Source organism: Enhydra lutris, unplaced genomic scaffold (genome assembly GCF_002288905.1).
Source record: "Enhydra lutris kenyoni isolate GAN:26980312 unplaced genomic scaffold, ASM228890v2 scaffoldscaffold10, whole genome shotgun sequence".
Taxonomy (NCBI): Eukaryota; Metazoa; Chordata; class Mammalia; order Carnivora; family Mustelidae; genus Enhydra; species Enhydra lutris.
This window is the reverse complement of record NW_019154094.1, coordinates 20,682,934-20,698,766: the sequence shown is the minus strand read 5'-3', so window position 1 is coordinate 20,698,766 and position 15,833 is coordinate 20,682,934. Positions and strand designations below refer to the sequence as shown.

Here is a 15,833-nt window from a genome sequence, read left to right as displayed (position 1 = left end):
GATAAGAATTCCTATAGAGATAACTCTTATGCAGTCAGGAACAGAATCAGAAGCAGCAGCAAGTACATGGGAAACATACATTTTTCAATTTATACTTCCTCATGGTTCTCTTGGACATCCTCTGGAACTGCTTCGAAGACTGAAGAATTTCGTCCCCTAGAAATTCACACTGTTGAAGCTCAGCATGTCTTTGGGCCAATAACTTCATGGATTTATCTGTCACTGTCTCTATGAGGTCATCCACCTATGACAGATGCAAAGAAATGTAGCCGTATGTGGGAAATCTTTGTCAAAACCAACGAGACAGTGGTTTTCCCTGAGAGACAACTTAGGGAACCAGTGGACATCCTGCAAATCCCAAAGTATTATTCTTTTTTTTTTTTTTTAAAGATTTTATTTATTTATTAGGCAGAGAGAGATCACAAGTAGGCAGAGAGAGGAGGAAGCAGGCTCCCTGCCGAGCAGAGAGCCCGATGCGGGGCTCGATCCCAGGACCCCGAGACCATGACCTGAGCTGAAGGCAGAGGCTTTAACCCACAGAGCCACCCAGGTGCCCCCCAAAGTATTATTCTAATTCAAGTCCTAGCAATCAGAGCTCGAAAAGATGCATTTACCACCCAGTGGTAAAGACGATCTAAGTTCTTCTCAAAAGAAGCCTTTGTGCGTGCCTTCATTTTAATTGAATTCACTTAATATTTATTAGGCACACAACATCGTCCTAGGTGCCCCTAGCATTCCTTTAGCCACTCTCAGGATGCCCCCTACTAACATTACTTCTTTGTGCTAATCATTAATTTCATCCCACAGCCCTGCCCTCTAGCAGGGCTGTGTATTCAGTTAAATTTGATTTGCCCCTCTGTGATGCTTCTGAAACACAAAGTAAAAGCCTTTGTCCACTACCTGCATCTGAAGTTTTCCTACTGTCAAATCTGATTTTCGGAGGATGTTTTCCATGCTATGTTTCTTTTTTTTAAGTGCTGGAAAGTGCGATCTCTTTTTTGATGAATACGGAACCTATCATAAGAATGCAAAAACACATCAGATTAAGAAGTGCCGATGTTATTTCTGTGACAGTGCTTAAATAAGAATTCTCACCCTTTGCACATTCTCCTATAAACTGAACATTTGCCACATAAGAACGTTGGGTTGGAGAGCATATTCATATTATTCTCCACGCCCCATGTATCTCCTTTGTGCCCAGAGCTCCCTTTGAAGAGATCTACAGGGTGCAGAGAAATGAGATTGTCTGGTTCTGAAAGAATATATAGTGCCCGGAAAAAAGCTGGTCACTCACAAGGGGAAAAAGAAGAAATTGCCTCTGCAGCCACTGAGCACAGTGAGGGTGTGGGGCTGCGGAGGACCAGTGTCCCAAAAAGCTCATTATCACTGCATCTAGTTGTTAATTTGGTCTCTTTTTTGCAGGTTTCCTTATTTTCGTGGCAGACATGTCTCCAAACATAAAAAGAAGGCTCTGGGTTCTTTTTGCCCCATGCCTGATACTTCTCCTGTCGTCCCTGGCTGGCTGCTTCTAAGTACCTGTCTTAATAGCGTTGCTATTGGAAATCATTCCTAGGTCACGGCTCCCGGCTAATAGGCCCCTTTTAGACTTACTGGGTTCACTCTTCCTTCCCCTTGTGCTTAGTGACTTTCATTGAGACTGTTGTGAAACCGACACAAAGTGGGACGTGGGACCATATCTGGGACTTAACCCTGTGTCTGAGTTTACAAATGAGTCTGCTGACCCACCACGCTGCTCTGCCAGCTTGCCCAGGCTCCCATGTCACTTGCAGGACCCTCCCCAATCCATCTATATATATAGTTGGACCCCTCTTTTTTCCCCGCCCATAAAACCCAGTACTTTTTCCTACTGATCAGTTACCACATGGGGTAATTCCTAAGTTATTTTTGTGTTTGTTGAATACCACTGTTCTAGAGTCAAACACCTAGATGGTGCAGGAAGGTTGTATACAACAGCACCAGTTGTGGCTTGTGGTATACTGGAGACAATGTGCCTCTTGCCAAGGGGCCAGCCTCTGCATGTCTCCTGCTCTTATCATGAGGAATTGTGGGCCTAGTGTTTCTAAATCCTATTTTTCAAAAGAGGGCTTAAAGTCCAGATTTTTAAAAAATAGTCTCATTTTTAAATGTGACCGATCAATGCAAACATGTTGTTGAGATCACTCTGAGAGCTAAATAAAACCCTTTGCAAACTTTTAAGTCTTTTGCTGAACAGTAATCCCACTGTAACCAGATGTGTCCATTTTTTTTTTCTTTTTTGGTCAATGATATTTGTGTCCTAAGAATTACTTCTCTACACTGAAGTCATTTCTATCATCCTCCACAAATTTTAAGGTTTTACCTTTTCCACATAGATCTATATATAACCCAATAGGAATTAACTTTTTTTTTTTTTTAAAGATTTTATTTATTTATTTGTCAGAGCGAGACAGGGAGAGAGAGCGAGCACAGGCAGACAGAATGGCAGGCAGAGGCAGAGGGAGAAGCAGGCTCCCTGCCAAGCAAGGAGTCCGATGTGGGACTCGATCCCAGGACGCTGGGATCATGACCTGGGCCGAAGGCAGCTGCTCAACCAACTGAGCCACCCAGGCGTCCCAGGAATTAACTTTTATGTATGGCATGAGATGGGGATCGAATTTCTTTTTTCCCATATGAACACCTACTTGTCCCAGTGCCATTTATTCAAAAGGTTATCCTTACCTCAATGCCCTGCAGAGCTGTGGTTTAATATCTGTCCCCCTTACTAAATCATAAATTTCACAGGCCAGGAATATGTCCATTGGATCACCTTTAGAGTTCGCAAATCTAGAAATTGCCCAGTATGTAGTAGGAATACAGTAAATGTGAACCTGTCACACAAAAGGCAAAATTCAAAACTAATATTGGTGCCTTTTGAGAATGATACTCTACTCTGGAGCCCCTCTGTTCAATAGAACTTTCTGCAAATACAGAAATTTTCCTTATTGGCTAATATAACAACCACAAGCCACATGTTATTATCGAGCAACTTGAAATGCAGTTAGTGCAACTGAGGAAGTGAACTTGAATTTTAATTAAATAGCCACATATACTTAGTGGCTACCATTTTGGATAGTACGATTAGTATTTAGCATAGAGATTAAGAGTAAGGACCCTAGAGCCAGATCTGCCTGGATTTGAAACCTGTTTCTCCCACTTATCTAAGCAAATTATTGAACCTCTCAGTACCATCCCTAAAATAAGGATAATATTGCTACCAACCTTTTTCTTTTCTTTTTTATTTTTTTAAAAATTTTTTAAAAAGATTTAATTTATTTATTTGACAGAGATCACAAGTAGGCAGAGAGGCTCCCCACTGAGCAGAGAGCCGGATGCAGGGCTCGATCCAAGGACCCTGGGATCATGACCTGAGCCAAAGGCAGAGGCTTAACCCACTGAGCCACCCAGGCGCCCCTTTTCTTTTTTTAAAAAAAATTCTATTTTCAAATAATCTCTACCCGCAACATGGGGCTCGAATTCATAAATCCGAGATCAAGAGTCCCAGACTCTTCCAACTGAGTCAGCCAGGCACCCTTATTGTTACCTACCTTATAGGACTGTTGTAATTATTATCTGAGTTGATATTTCCAAAGTACTTAAAATTGGAACAAAGTCAGCTCTAAGTAAATGTTTGTCATATTCAAAAAATAATAATTCAGGCGATTAAAAAAAATGGGCAATTTAGGCTGAAGTTTACATTTGCACAAATAAGGACACTCTTGGTTTGGACGCTCTTGGATACTTCTGTACCCATGACTATCTTTTAATTTCGATTACAATGAAATAAAAATTCAACTTTTTAATTGCACTGGCCACATTTCAGGTTCAAAAGTTACATTTAGGGTGCCTGGGTGCCACAGTCAGTTAAGCATCTGACTCAGGGTTTCAGCTCAGATCGTGATCTCAGGGTCATGAGGTCGAGCCTAGCATGGGGCACAGAGTCTGCTTGAGATTTTTCTCTCCCTCTTCCACTGCGCCTCCCACTTGTGCTCTCTCTCCCAAATAAAAATAGCTTTTATTAGGTTTTTTTTTTTAACATTTTATTTATTTATTTGACAGAGAGAGATCACAAGTAGGCAGAGAGGCAGAAGAGAGAGAGGAGGAAGCAGGCTCTCCACGGAGCAGAGAGCCCGATGCGGGGCTTGATCCCAGGATCCTGGGATCATGACCAGAGCCGAAGGCAGAGGCTTTAACCCACTGAGCCACCCAGACGCCCCAAAAATAGCTTAAAAAAAAAAAAAAAGTCACATGTGGTTAATGGATATTGGCTAGCATATACTTCACAAGGTTCTACCGAGCAGTGCTGGTCTAGTGAATTTCTCTCCATGCAGTGTGTGTCATTGACCTGATGCTGATGTACTGACTTGTTACCTGAATAGCTGAGACGTCAGTATAAAGCTCAGAACTCCACTGTTGCCCCAGTGATAGTAGAAGCTGAACCATTTGAGCTCAGAAGTAGAAGAATCAGACCTGGAAACCCTGCTTGCTGTGTCTTCAGGCCTTGGATAGGAGGATACAAGCAGCCGCAGCTATGAGGGCTTTTACCTTCATGAACTTGGCCTTTACCATACCCCTAAACATCAACTTATATGCAAGCCTTTAGAAGTGAGTTTGTTTTAGCACTGTACCTTTTGCAGTCCTGAAGGAAGGGACGTCACCGATAACCGCTTGGTGGTCCTCCTGGCCCTGAGCAGTGTGTTTCCTCGGGTTATCTCCTCTGTCTCTGCTTCTACAACATCAAGTTGTATAGTCGCTTGGAGAGAAGGGAGGGGGAAAAAACCTGTAAGCATCTCAGAGATAAACTTTTTCTTTTCTTTTTTTTTTTTTTAAAGATTTTATTTATTTGAGGGAGATCGAGCGAGAGTGGGGCCTGGGCGGGGGGGTTGTGCAGAGCAAAGGGAGAGGGAGAAGGAGGGAGCCAAAGGCAGACACTTAATGGACTGAGCCACCCAGGCGCCCCACAACGATAAACTTTCTTATTAGACAGTATTCCGAAAAGACTGCATCCCATGCTGCCTCAGTGGCTTTTTCCCTTCGGGTTAAAGATTAAAAAATGACTTTGCTTTTTCTAATCTTAATACTTTTTCCTAGAAACATTTGCCTTTTCTTGTGGTCATGACCTCAGGGGTCCCCAACCCGTTTTGGCAAGGTGCTTATGTCTCCTTCAGACTTCAGTTTTGCCTTTTGTTACTTTTTCCTTTAACTACTATGGAATTAGAAAAAGTAACCCTCTCATGTGTAAGATGATCACTTGAGTACTTGTTACTGATTGAAGGAGTGTTTAAAGTGCCTCATTCTCTAGTGATGCGGCTCAAGGCTCTGTCATCACATTACCACATTCATTGTTTTTCTCATTTTCCAGGAGCCGTGTGAACCCCGGCCCCCTAAATATTTTTCTTTATATCAGTTCAGTTCTTAACACAATAAATGCTTTTATGGTAACTTTGGTATGGAATGGCAGGTAACTTTAAGACACCAGCACAAATCAAAAACCAGTGTCATAAATAGGCATTAAAATTAATATGGTAAAAACAAAATGTCATTGCCTGTGGATGGCACTAAATTTGAGATTTTTCTCCTTTTCATTAAAAAAAGAGGGCAGTAAATGAGGCTTTTATTTCCTGTTGTCAAAAAGATTGACAGGAACATTGGGGAAGAGGTGTTTGCTATTCACTCTGTGTTTCAGGGCCTTCCTGCTGTGCTCACACCTCCAGCCATCTTGTCTTGCTTGGGGTCCATTGATAAGGACTTCACTAGAAGTGAAGTCTGCCCTCAGAGCAGGTGAACACCCCAGGGACTCTTCCCTCCCCCTGCCCTCTGCCATCCAGCTCTTCCCCAGATCTTCCAACTTCTACCTACTGATGCTTCTCCCTTTCCTCCCCACCCCCACTGCCGCCACTAACTAAGCTACTATCCTTCCTTGCCTGAATCAAGGTAGGAGGATTTTGCTGTTCTTCCTGCCTCAGCTATGGCACTCCTCCCATCCAGTCTCCGCTCTGCAGCCTGAGCTATCTTTCAAAGAGAGGCAAATCAGATTATATAAATCCCCAGCTTGAAAGTATTTGATGCTTCCTTAGCAAAAAGTTAAAAATTCTTAGGAGAAAGTTAAAAATTGTTAATGTCACTTGCAATACCCTGACCACCTTATTCCCCAGCCTTTCTCTGGCTGAATTACTTTCATTTCCTTATTATACCCTGTGTTAACACTGGGATGTGAATATGCTCTCCCTTCCTCCTGGAAAACTCTTCCCACATCTGACTCTAGTTGTCCTTCAAATCTCAACTGAGTTGTCCCTTTTTGGAGCAGGCCTCTCGGGGGTAGTTATCTGCCTAATGTTGGAACGTCCCTCCATGAGGGCAGGGACCATGTCTGTTCTATCCGCTACTCTATGCCTAATTGTGTGGCAAACACATAAGTATTCGGCAAATATTTGTTAAAAATGTTGCAAGGGTCGATGGGGAAGAGACACTATCTTTGGGCTATAGGTGAGAGTGTCGTAATGTTAGATCTGTGTCCTGAAAGACAGGTTTCCTGAAGAAATCTTGGTTGTAGAGATTGGTTAGTCCAACTAAGAGGAGAAAATAAGCCAATGCACACAAAGGAGGAGGAGGAACTGATCCTGTTTCCTGCTAGGCTCTTCAACTCTACAGCCATCAGTATAGAAACATGCCATTTTTGTTATTGTCAATGAAAATAGACAGGTGAATCTATACCAGCTAATTGCTAGATGCTTGGATGCTAGCATTAGTGACTACTTTTTCCAAAAGGGGGGGGGCAGTTGAAAGGGTCATCAGCCAGCTGGGAGTCATCAGTTTTGGGGGGGCTTGTTTTCTGGAAAAATACTCACTAGGTATGCAGCCTCATCATTGTGTGAAATGTGGGATCACGTGTGCATTACCTACAGGTACTAGAAGGGCCATATTGGTTTCCTGATGCTGTCCTATAAAGGACATTAAGAAGCTACATGGGATATTTAGGGCAGTGAATTTGTCCTGTACGACACTGTAATGGTAGATACAGGACATAACATGATGGGTTTGCCATATTAGGGCAAGATGTTAATAATGGATGTGGGTGGGGTAAGGAGAGAGGGTATGTGGGAAGTTAATCTCCGTATCTTGTGTTCAATTTTTCTAGGAAACCTGAAACTGATCTTAAAAAAAAAAAAAAATCAAGTCTATTAACTTAGAAAAGCTACAGGGAAGAATGTGAGTTTTTTTTTTTTTTAAGATTTTATTTATTTATTTGACAGACAGAGATCACAAGTAGGCAGAGAGGCAGGCAGAGAGAGAGGAAGGGAAGCAGGCTCCCTGCTGAGCAGAGAACCGGATGCGGGGCTGGATCCCAGGACCCTGGGACCATGACCAGAGCCGAAGGCAGAGGCTTAACCCACTGAGCCACCCAGGCGCCCCAAGAATGTGAGTTTTAGTGGTATTGTTAGTCATAACTCAGAGGACACCCACCCCCCCACCCAACAGCATTACTACCTTGCAAAAAAGACTCACATTTGATCTTAGCCAAAAGGCCGAGAAGCGATTGCAAAAAAGACTTCAAGTTAACAGTTCAAATGCTGATTCTTCCACAAGGTACACAGGAAGTAGATACAATAAAAGCAAATGTCTGGGGTGCCTGCGTGTCTTAGCGGGTTAAGCCTCTGCCTTCAGCTCAGGTCATGATCCCAGGGTCCTGGGATTGAGCCCTGCATAGGGCTCTCTGCTCAGCAGGGAGTGTGCTTCCCTCTCTGTCTCTGCCTGCCTCTCTGCCTACTTGAGATCTCTGCCAAATAAATAAATAAAATCTTTTAAAAAAAATAAAAAAATAAAAGCAAATGTCTGTTATGACTTACCAATCATAAATTTTATTCATAGAATTCTTCCCACACCCTCCACTGTTGGAAAGTAGCTATATTGCTTTCCAGGCTGTATTACGACTTTTCCCAGAAATAAAATAAAAGAAAAATCCCACTTTAGTTTAATTTTTTAATGTATATGCATATAGCCGTATATTATATGAGTATATATGCCTGTATATATGCATGTTTAAATAAAAAGTGGCTTTAGAACAGTTAGACCATGAATTGGACTGGGAGGGACCTTGAAGACAATGTCATTCAGAAATTAAAAATGTCTGTACAGGCAAGTCACCTGGGGCTCTTTCTACAATGCAGATTCTGACTCAGTAGACCCAGGAAGGGCCTGAGATTCTGAATTTCAGACAAGCTCCCAGGAGAAGCCATACTTTGGGGTCGCAAGGAAAGTCGTCCTAACTTCACTATTCCTCTTGGCCTTGACACTTAAGGATAAGTTGCCTTTGATTACCATTCTGCGACAGCTTTCTTGTTCTTTGTTTTGCAAATAACCTGGGGGCTGGAAGCTCCTTGACAATTCTGGGAAGAAGGCTCTGTGTGTTGGAAAGAAAGGATTCCTTTTGGTTAGTGGAGACCCCTCTGCCAACACTTGCCCATTTGCTTCTCCATTTGTAGGACAGCACCCTTCCCAAAACCGTCTTCACTTTTCTCATCACATTTTTTCTTTGGTTTTGCTGGCTTTCATGAAATTCCATGTCACTATCAGCAGATGATTCCTCTTTGGGGACCAATACATTTTGTTTTACTAAGTTGGTGGACACGGCTCTATGCCACCTGAACAAAATAAAAAAGTATTCGTTTAAGGAAATTGAAAAGTCAAAAACAAATAATTTAAATAATCAAAACCCAAACTTAAATTGCGAACAAATGATCCAATTCCAAACAATAAAACTGAACACCAAGAACCAAATCATAGACAAACAAAGCCAAAGCAACTCCTCTGTGTTTTGTAATCCAACTGTGGTTACGTGCACTCTGACCACTACCTCATTCTATCCTCATAGCTCCGTAAGAGGTAGGCTATACTCTCATTTTCATGGCATTAATGAGTTAACTGAAACATAGAGAGGTTAACTGACCAAGCATAGAAGGCAGATCTTAATCCAAGTCCCTGACTGTTAGAACACATATTGGCAAATTGGTAACTTCCTTTCAATGATGGCTAGATGTCGTTTTTGCTGGATTTGGTGGCTTTCAGTCTACAGTGATGAAAGATGAGCGATGGCTAGGGTAGTGAATAAGGTCTGTAGTCTCCAAGGCCCTGTAAATGATGCATGTATATAAAACACTCATTTAGGTAGAATAAACTCTTGTTTCTAAGATTCCAAAGAGTCATACACCATCTTCATCATGGCAGCCTACTTTAGTAATATAAACAGGTAATGGGGGCATCTGGGTAGCTCAGTTGGTTGAGCGTCCCACTCTTGATTTTGTCTCAGGTCATGATCTCAGGATTTTGGGATCAAGCCGGTGACAGGCTCTGCACTCAGCAGGGAATTTGCTTGAGATTCTCTCTCTCCCCCTCCTTTGGCCCTTCCCCCCATTCACACTCTCTAAACAAACAAATAAACAATCTAAAATAAAATACAAACATGTTTCTTAATAATGTTCTATGCACTAAACGCTATTCTAAGTTTTTTATGTGTTTTATGTAGTTTACCCCGCCTCCTGTCATCTCTGTTTTACAAATGAAGAGATTAAAGCTTTTGAAAGAGAAGTGCCTGGGTGGCTTAGTCATTCCTTAAGCATCTGTCTTCAGCTCAGGTCATGATGCCAGGGGTCCTGAGGTGGAGCCCACATCAGGCTACCCGCTCAGCAGGAAACCTGCTTCTCCCTCTCCCACTCCCCCGGCTTGTGTTCCCTCTCTCACTGTGTCTCTCTCTGTCAAATAAATAAAATCTTAAAAAAAATAAAGCTTTGAAAGATTAAATAACTTAGTGCAGGTGATCTGATCCCAATGTCTGTGTTACTCACTATTCTAAAATAAACACACAGCCTCACACCATTATTTAGCTAATATTCTTCCTCAATGAGCTTTTATTTTTAATGTCATCCAAAGCAATAATATATATAAAAAAAAATCCAAGAGATTTAAAAAAATTAAACCTCTTATTTTGAAGTAATTGTAGTTTCAGAGACAGTTGTAAGAAATAATACAGGGAGATTTGCCCAGTTTCTTCCAATGGTAAACTCTTGCAAAAGTGTAATTATCACAGTATTGATACTTTTTTTTTAAAGATTTTATTTATTTATTTGACAGACAGAGATCACAAGTAGGCAGAGAGGCAGGCAGAGAGAGAGGAAGGGAAGCAGGCTCCCCGCTGAGCAGAGAGCCCGATATGGGGCTCGATATGGGGCTCGATCCCAGGACCCTGGGATCATGACCTGAGCCAAAGACAGAGGCTTTAACCCACTGAGCCACCCAGGTGCCCCAGTATTGATACTTTTAAGATACAGAACATTTCCATCACCTCCAGGCTCTTCATGTGTTATGGCTGCACCCATACCCCCACCACCTCCTTAAGCTGGCCTCCATTTGTATAATTCTGTCCTTTCAAAATTTTATCTAAATGGAATCATATGGTATATAACTTTTTGGGATTTACTTTTTTTTCATGCAGCGTGAATCTCTGGAAATTAATCCAGATTGTTGTATGTATCAATTTTTCCTTTTTGTTGTTGAGTAATATTCCATGATATGGATTACCACATTGTCTAATCATTCACTCATTGAAATTGAAAGACATTTGGATTGTTTCTAGTTTGGACCTAATAGGAACACACCCATAAACGTTTGCGTACAGGTTTTTGTAGGAAGATGCATCTCCACTTCTCTGGATGAAATCCCAGGTTTTATATTATGTTATATTATGTTTGCAGTACATGTAACAGATTTGTAATATGGATTAAAATAAACTCATAACTATTAAAAAATGTTCTTCGTATGCTACCTAAAATATCTCAAGTACTACCAGTAGCACATAGACCATTCTCCAAGAAAATACTGTTCTAAACTAGAGCTAAATCCTTCAACTTCTCTGTAATTACATTTGGGAGGTAATTCAGAAGACCTCAGTCACTGGAGTTAAATGGTCTTGTTCAAACCAGCACCAGACTTCCTAGCTATGTCATCCTGGGCATGTTATTCAATCTCTTATAAGCTTAGGTTTTCTCATTTGAAAATGGGTATACTGTTTTTAGAAATGTGAGCATAAAAAGAAATAATTCATGGGCTTGAAACCTAAAAAATAATAGCTTTTATTAATATGGATCAGAGGAGTGAAGGAAAAAAGTAAAAGGCAAGAAGGGAGCTCAAACAGGAGGTCGAAAGAAAGGGGAGAGCCGGTTAGCTAGCCAGCCCTCCCTTCTGGGACTGAACATAGACCATCTTCCAGTCACACACACACACACACACACACACCAGGGGTGCTATTCATTTAGTCATCATAGTGTCTAAGTTAACTACAACTTTCTAGATGATGGCAGTAAAGAGTCTTGAGGATGGAGTGCCATTTTCTAATTTGCCCAAAGACCATTTATAGTCTAGGATTAATCTTCCCTAGAGCCCTGCGAGAATCATTTAATAAAGCCATCCATTTCTACTACCATAAATACACACACACACATCCCCAAAACAATGAAAATACAACTTCAAGAGGCTCAAGAACCCCAAAGGCCATCCACTTATTCCCCCAGGTTAAAAGTTCAACTCTAAGTAGTCTGAATCTTTAGAATGTATCTCCTAGGGCATCCCCTCCACCCTCATTCCCGATTTATTTATAACATAACTAACGAAGGTGATTTTGCTCGGGGGGGGGGGCTTGGAATAGAACTGTAACAATTTCTGTTTTGAAAAGAACCCTTCTCTTCTTAAGTTTTTAAGTATCTCCATTGGTAATGAATGTAATTTGTAGTATTGCTTCCCCCTTTAAACTCTTTTTCTTATTGAAAGTGGAACTCTCAGCAATATTTCATTTTGTCCATGGAAGTTCAGAAGTTTGGTGTTGGAGGATTCAGGCCTCATCAAAACACCTCATTCCTACATGTCTGGTAAGAAAGAAACCAAAAGAAATTGGAAAATAAATCATCTCATTGATTTTCCAAATTAAAATATATAATGTCAGGGTGCCTGGGTGGCTCAGTGGGTTAAAGCCTCTGCCTTCGGCTCAGGTCATGATCCCAGGATCCTGGAATGGAGCCCCACATCCGGCTCTCGGCCTGGTGGGGGAACTGCTTCCTCTCTCCCTGCCTGCCTCTCTGCCTACTTGTGATCTCTGTCTGTCAAATGAATAAATAAAATCTTAAAAAAATAAAATAAAATAGATAATGTTTGGAGTATTTCATTGCCTGTCTTTACAGCTTTTCCACTGACAGGAAATACCAAGTTTAAAATAGTTTTAACATTACATTAAAGAGCACACACAGCGTGACCTACAGTTAGTAGATATCTCAGTGCATATTGCTGGGCAAGAGAACAGAAAGCATTGATCATGGACTCATCTCAAGGGATACACTATGGAATTTTCACAATCATAGCACTTGCACCGGACACGTGATGTCTAAAATTCTGAGACTGCGCTTATTTTCGCATCATATGCCACATTAAAACGCAAACTCAGGTGGAAAGGAAAGCTTTTTCCCCATTATGATTACACTCATAAAATGAGGCTTCCATTGTGTCACTAGGTTTCCTGACCAATGTAGCGATGCGGTGCCTCCCCCACCGCCAATCCGTTCAGAGCATTCATTTCTAAAGGCAATGCTGAAAAACAGATGCTAACTTTTCTAATCATCACAGTGACTATCGCTTAATGCAAAAATCCCAAGAATATTGCTCAACAGAAAAGAAAATGAATCCCATTGTCCTACCTTTCAATTCCCCTCCTTTTGAATGGGCCGTTTTTCTTCCTGGGTTGCTGGAGTCTTCGGTACTGGCCGACTCTTCCACAGGCACCCTTAAAAGACTCGGGAAGATACTGCTGAGGGTGGTCCATTGCTGTGAAGTCCTGTAGCTACACCTGTAGCAGCTATTTGGGATTTCTCCAGCTCTTGAGCTCCCAAACGACAAAACAAAATCATCAGGTACCAGAGGCCCTTTTAACCTCTGGGCTGTTTTGGGGAAAGTATGTAGGACATTTTTGGAATCGCTTTCTTATTCCCTTCTAGGTGTGAGAGACATCATTTGTGGGACTGGCCCTGTTTACCAACCTCAGAGAGGTTGGGAATGATGCATTTGACAGAGTGGTGGGAAATTCCAGTTTGCTTTGTGGAACACGTGCTCTAGATTCCTGGGCAAGGCAAATGCAGAAAAGGTGACCTGATTTTCTAACCACTATCACTTGGGTTGGTAATAAAATAATCACACACCACCTGATTATGACATTCGGATGTGTGTGTTTGAATCCCAAAGAGGAAAGGCTTGGTAGGAATCCCAGTGATCCCAGCTTCTGTTAGATATCTCAGCTAGAGCTATGAATATTCTCTCGGCCTGGGGTGGGGACACACATTAAAAAAGCCAGTTGTTATTTGGGTATCTCATAGTACACCCCAAGGCTATTTTATTATATCACAGAATTTTGTACTGGTCTCTCAAGGCCGAAAAAGTTGAGTGCCTGGTCCATCCTTCTAACTTACCCCATTTCCCAAAGAGGAAATTCTGCCTGCAAATTCTTCTCACCGCAAGGTGGCAGCAGACACTAGGATTTAGTCCCATCATGCTCAATGGCGTTTTTGAGTTTTTTAGCCGGAAGGAACTGGATACTGAGAAAAGAAAATTCTAGAAAAGTGTGGGAGAGAGATGCAAGGATTACCCCGCTTTTTGGGTTTGTCCTCATCAGTAATCTGAAGCATACTTCTCAAACTTTCATGTGCACACGAACTACCTGAGGGTTTTATTAAAATGCTGATTTTAGGGGCGCCTGGGTGGCTCAGTGGTTTAAGCCGCTGCCTTCGGCTCGGGTCATGATCTCAGGGTCCTGGAATCAAGTCCCGAGTCGGGCTCTCTGCTCGGCAGGTAGCCTGCTTCCCTCCCTCTCTCTGCCTGCCTCTCTGTCTACTTGTGATCTCTCTCTGTCAAATAAATAAATAATAAAATCTTAAAAAAAATGCTGATTTTAATATAGCAAGTCTGGCATGGGATCCAAGAATTTGCATTTCTAATAAATTCCCAGGTGATGCTGATGAAGCTGGTCCACAGACCACACCTGAAATAATGTAAGAAAGAGCTTAAAATAGTCAAGAATGAAGTGTGTTACTTGGAGGGATTAAGACAGTTCTTGTTCTAGCCCCACTGTCAATTCACTTACCCTATCTGTGCTTGTTTTCCCATCTGTGAACTCGGGTTACTAATACCCAAGTCACTGGAGAGTGGGTATAGGTGGTCTTTCGAGAAGCAATAAAACGCAGCATACATGATGTGTGTTAGCCAAAAGGGCTTGCGGTTCTACCTGGTCTGTTTTTCTCAGCTGTTGGCATTCCCAGAGGGCAATAAATAACAGGTGCTTGAAAGAACAAATGAATGAGCATTTTCTTTAACCATGAGCCATTTATTTTCACTGGAATAGTTGTCTTAATTCTGTTGTATTTTGTCAAATATCTGGATGAATGCAATTAATTCCATGTTAGGAAAAGAGAGTGGATTTTTATTTGTGTCCGTATGTCTGGTGTGTGTACATGTCCATGAGGGTGCAGGTGTGTGCGTGTGTGTAACAGGCAGAATCATTTGCTGGTTTGGCTTCTGTCACAAATGGCACAGTTTCTCCAAGGCATCCTGGAGCAGCTGACAGAGCTAGTGAGTAGAATAGAGAAGAAAAGCTAGGACACAGACAGAGAAGCAATTTGAGCCAAATCTGTTTTTAAATTCTAGCTCTGCCCCTTATAGGATGTGGGTCCTTGGGCAGAGGACAAAATCTCCCTGGATCTCCATTTTCTCATCTGTAAAACAGGGAGAGTCACCACTGCCTCCCAAGAACGCTTTATTCATTCTCTGACAATTACTTGAATGCCTACGGGTGCCAGTGTTATTCTAGATGCCTGGGATCCTGGGAAACAACGCACCCAGAGTCTCTGAACTGATAGAATTTACAAGGCCGTGGGTGAGGGTAGCAACAGATAAGAAACCAAATCAATGAACTTCAGCTAGTGGTAAGGGCTATGAGGACGACAGAAAAGGATGTAGGTGTGAGAGTTTTCACATCAGAAGAGGAGTCGAGGAAGGCGGGCCTGCTGACGAGTCACTGAGCCTTAGAACTGAACGAGGAAACAGTCGTGTGAAGATCTGACTGTCCCAGGTAGATGAATCAGCAGACACCAAAGCCCTGAGGAGGAGGAAGTCTGGTGTCTTTGAAAATACCTAAGGTATAGTGGTTGCAGCAAAGCTAGGCAGGGCCAAACCTGCTGGATTCTACAGAACAAAGTAAAAATTTTGGTCTTGATCTATAGAGCAATGGAGAGGTGTTAAGGGTTTTTAAAAAAGCATTTGAGAATAATTGAGTCGTGGGAAAATATACATAATATAAAATTCACCATCTTAACCGGTTTTAGGGGGACAGCTCAGTGGTGTTATGCATAGTCACATTGCTGTGCAAAATTGCCACCGAACTTCTTCATCTTGTAACACAGAAACTCTGAATCCATTCAACAGTAACTCCCTATTCTTGCCTTCCTGCCTTTCCTCCCCCTGCCTCCAGCCTCAGGAAACCACCATTCTGCCTTTCTGTCTCTGTGACTTTGATAAGGGCTTTTAAGTAGCTAGTCATTACATATGTATTCTGTGCAAAGGGGATTTGGCCTTGAACAAAACAACTAGGATCTCTGCCCAGGAATGACATCCCGGTAGAGGAGAGAGACACCAAACCTGTTAACAGATAAAGCACTGAAAAAGAATGCTGTGAAAACTCTAGGAAAAGACGACAGAAAGCGAGAGCGTAA

At 42.0% G+C, this 15,833-nt stretch overlaps 1 protein-coding gene across 1 annotated transcript; it reads right to left on the bottom strand.

The window, feature by feature from the left end:
• Positions 1-46: 46 nt before the first annotated feature.
• On the bottom strand, positions 47-12,898 carry LOC111143784 (putative uncharacterized protein C3orf49). The gene is made up of 5 exons (XM_022497655.1): positions 12,774-12,898; positions 8,356-8,678; positions 4,665-4,789; positions 901-1,014; positions 47-244 (listed from the first exon to the last, which is right to left on the bottom strand). The coding sequence occupies exons 1-5, from the start codon at positions 12,896-12,898 to the stop codon at positions 47-49; spliced, it is 885 nt and encodes a 294-aa protein (XP_022353363.1).
• Between the last annotated feature and the right edge of the window lie 2,935 nt (positions 12,899-15,833).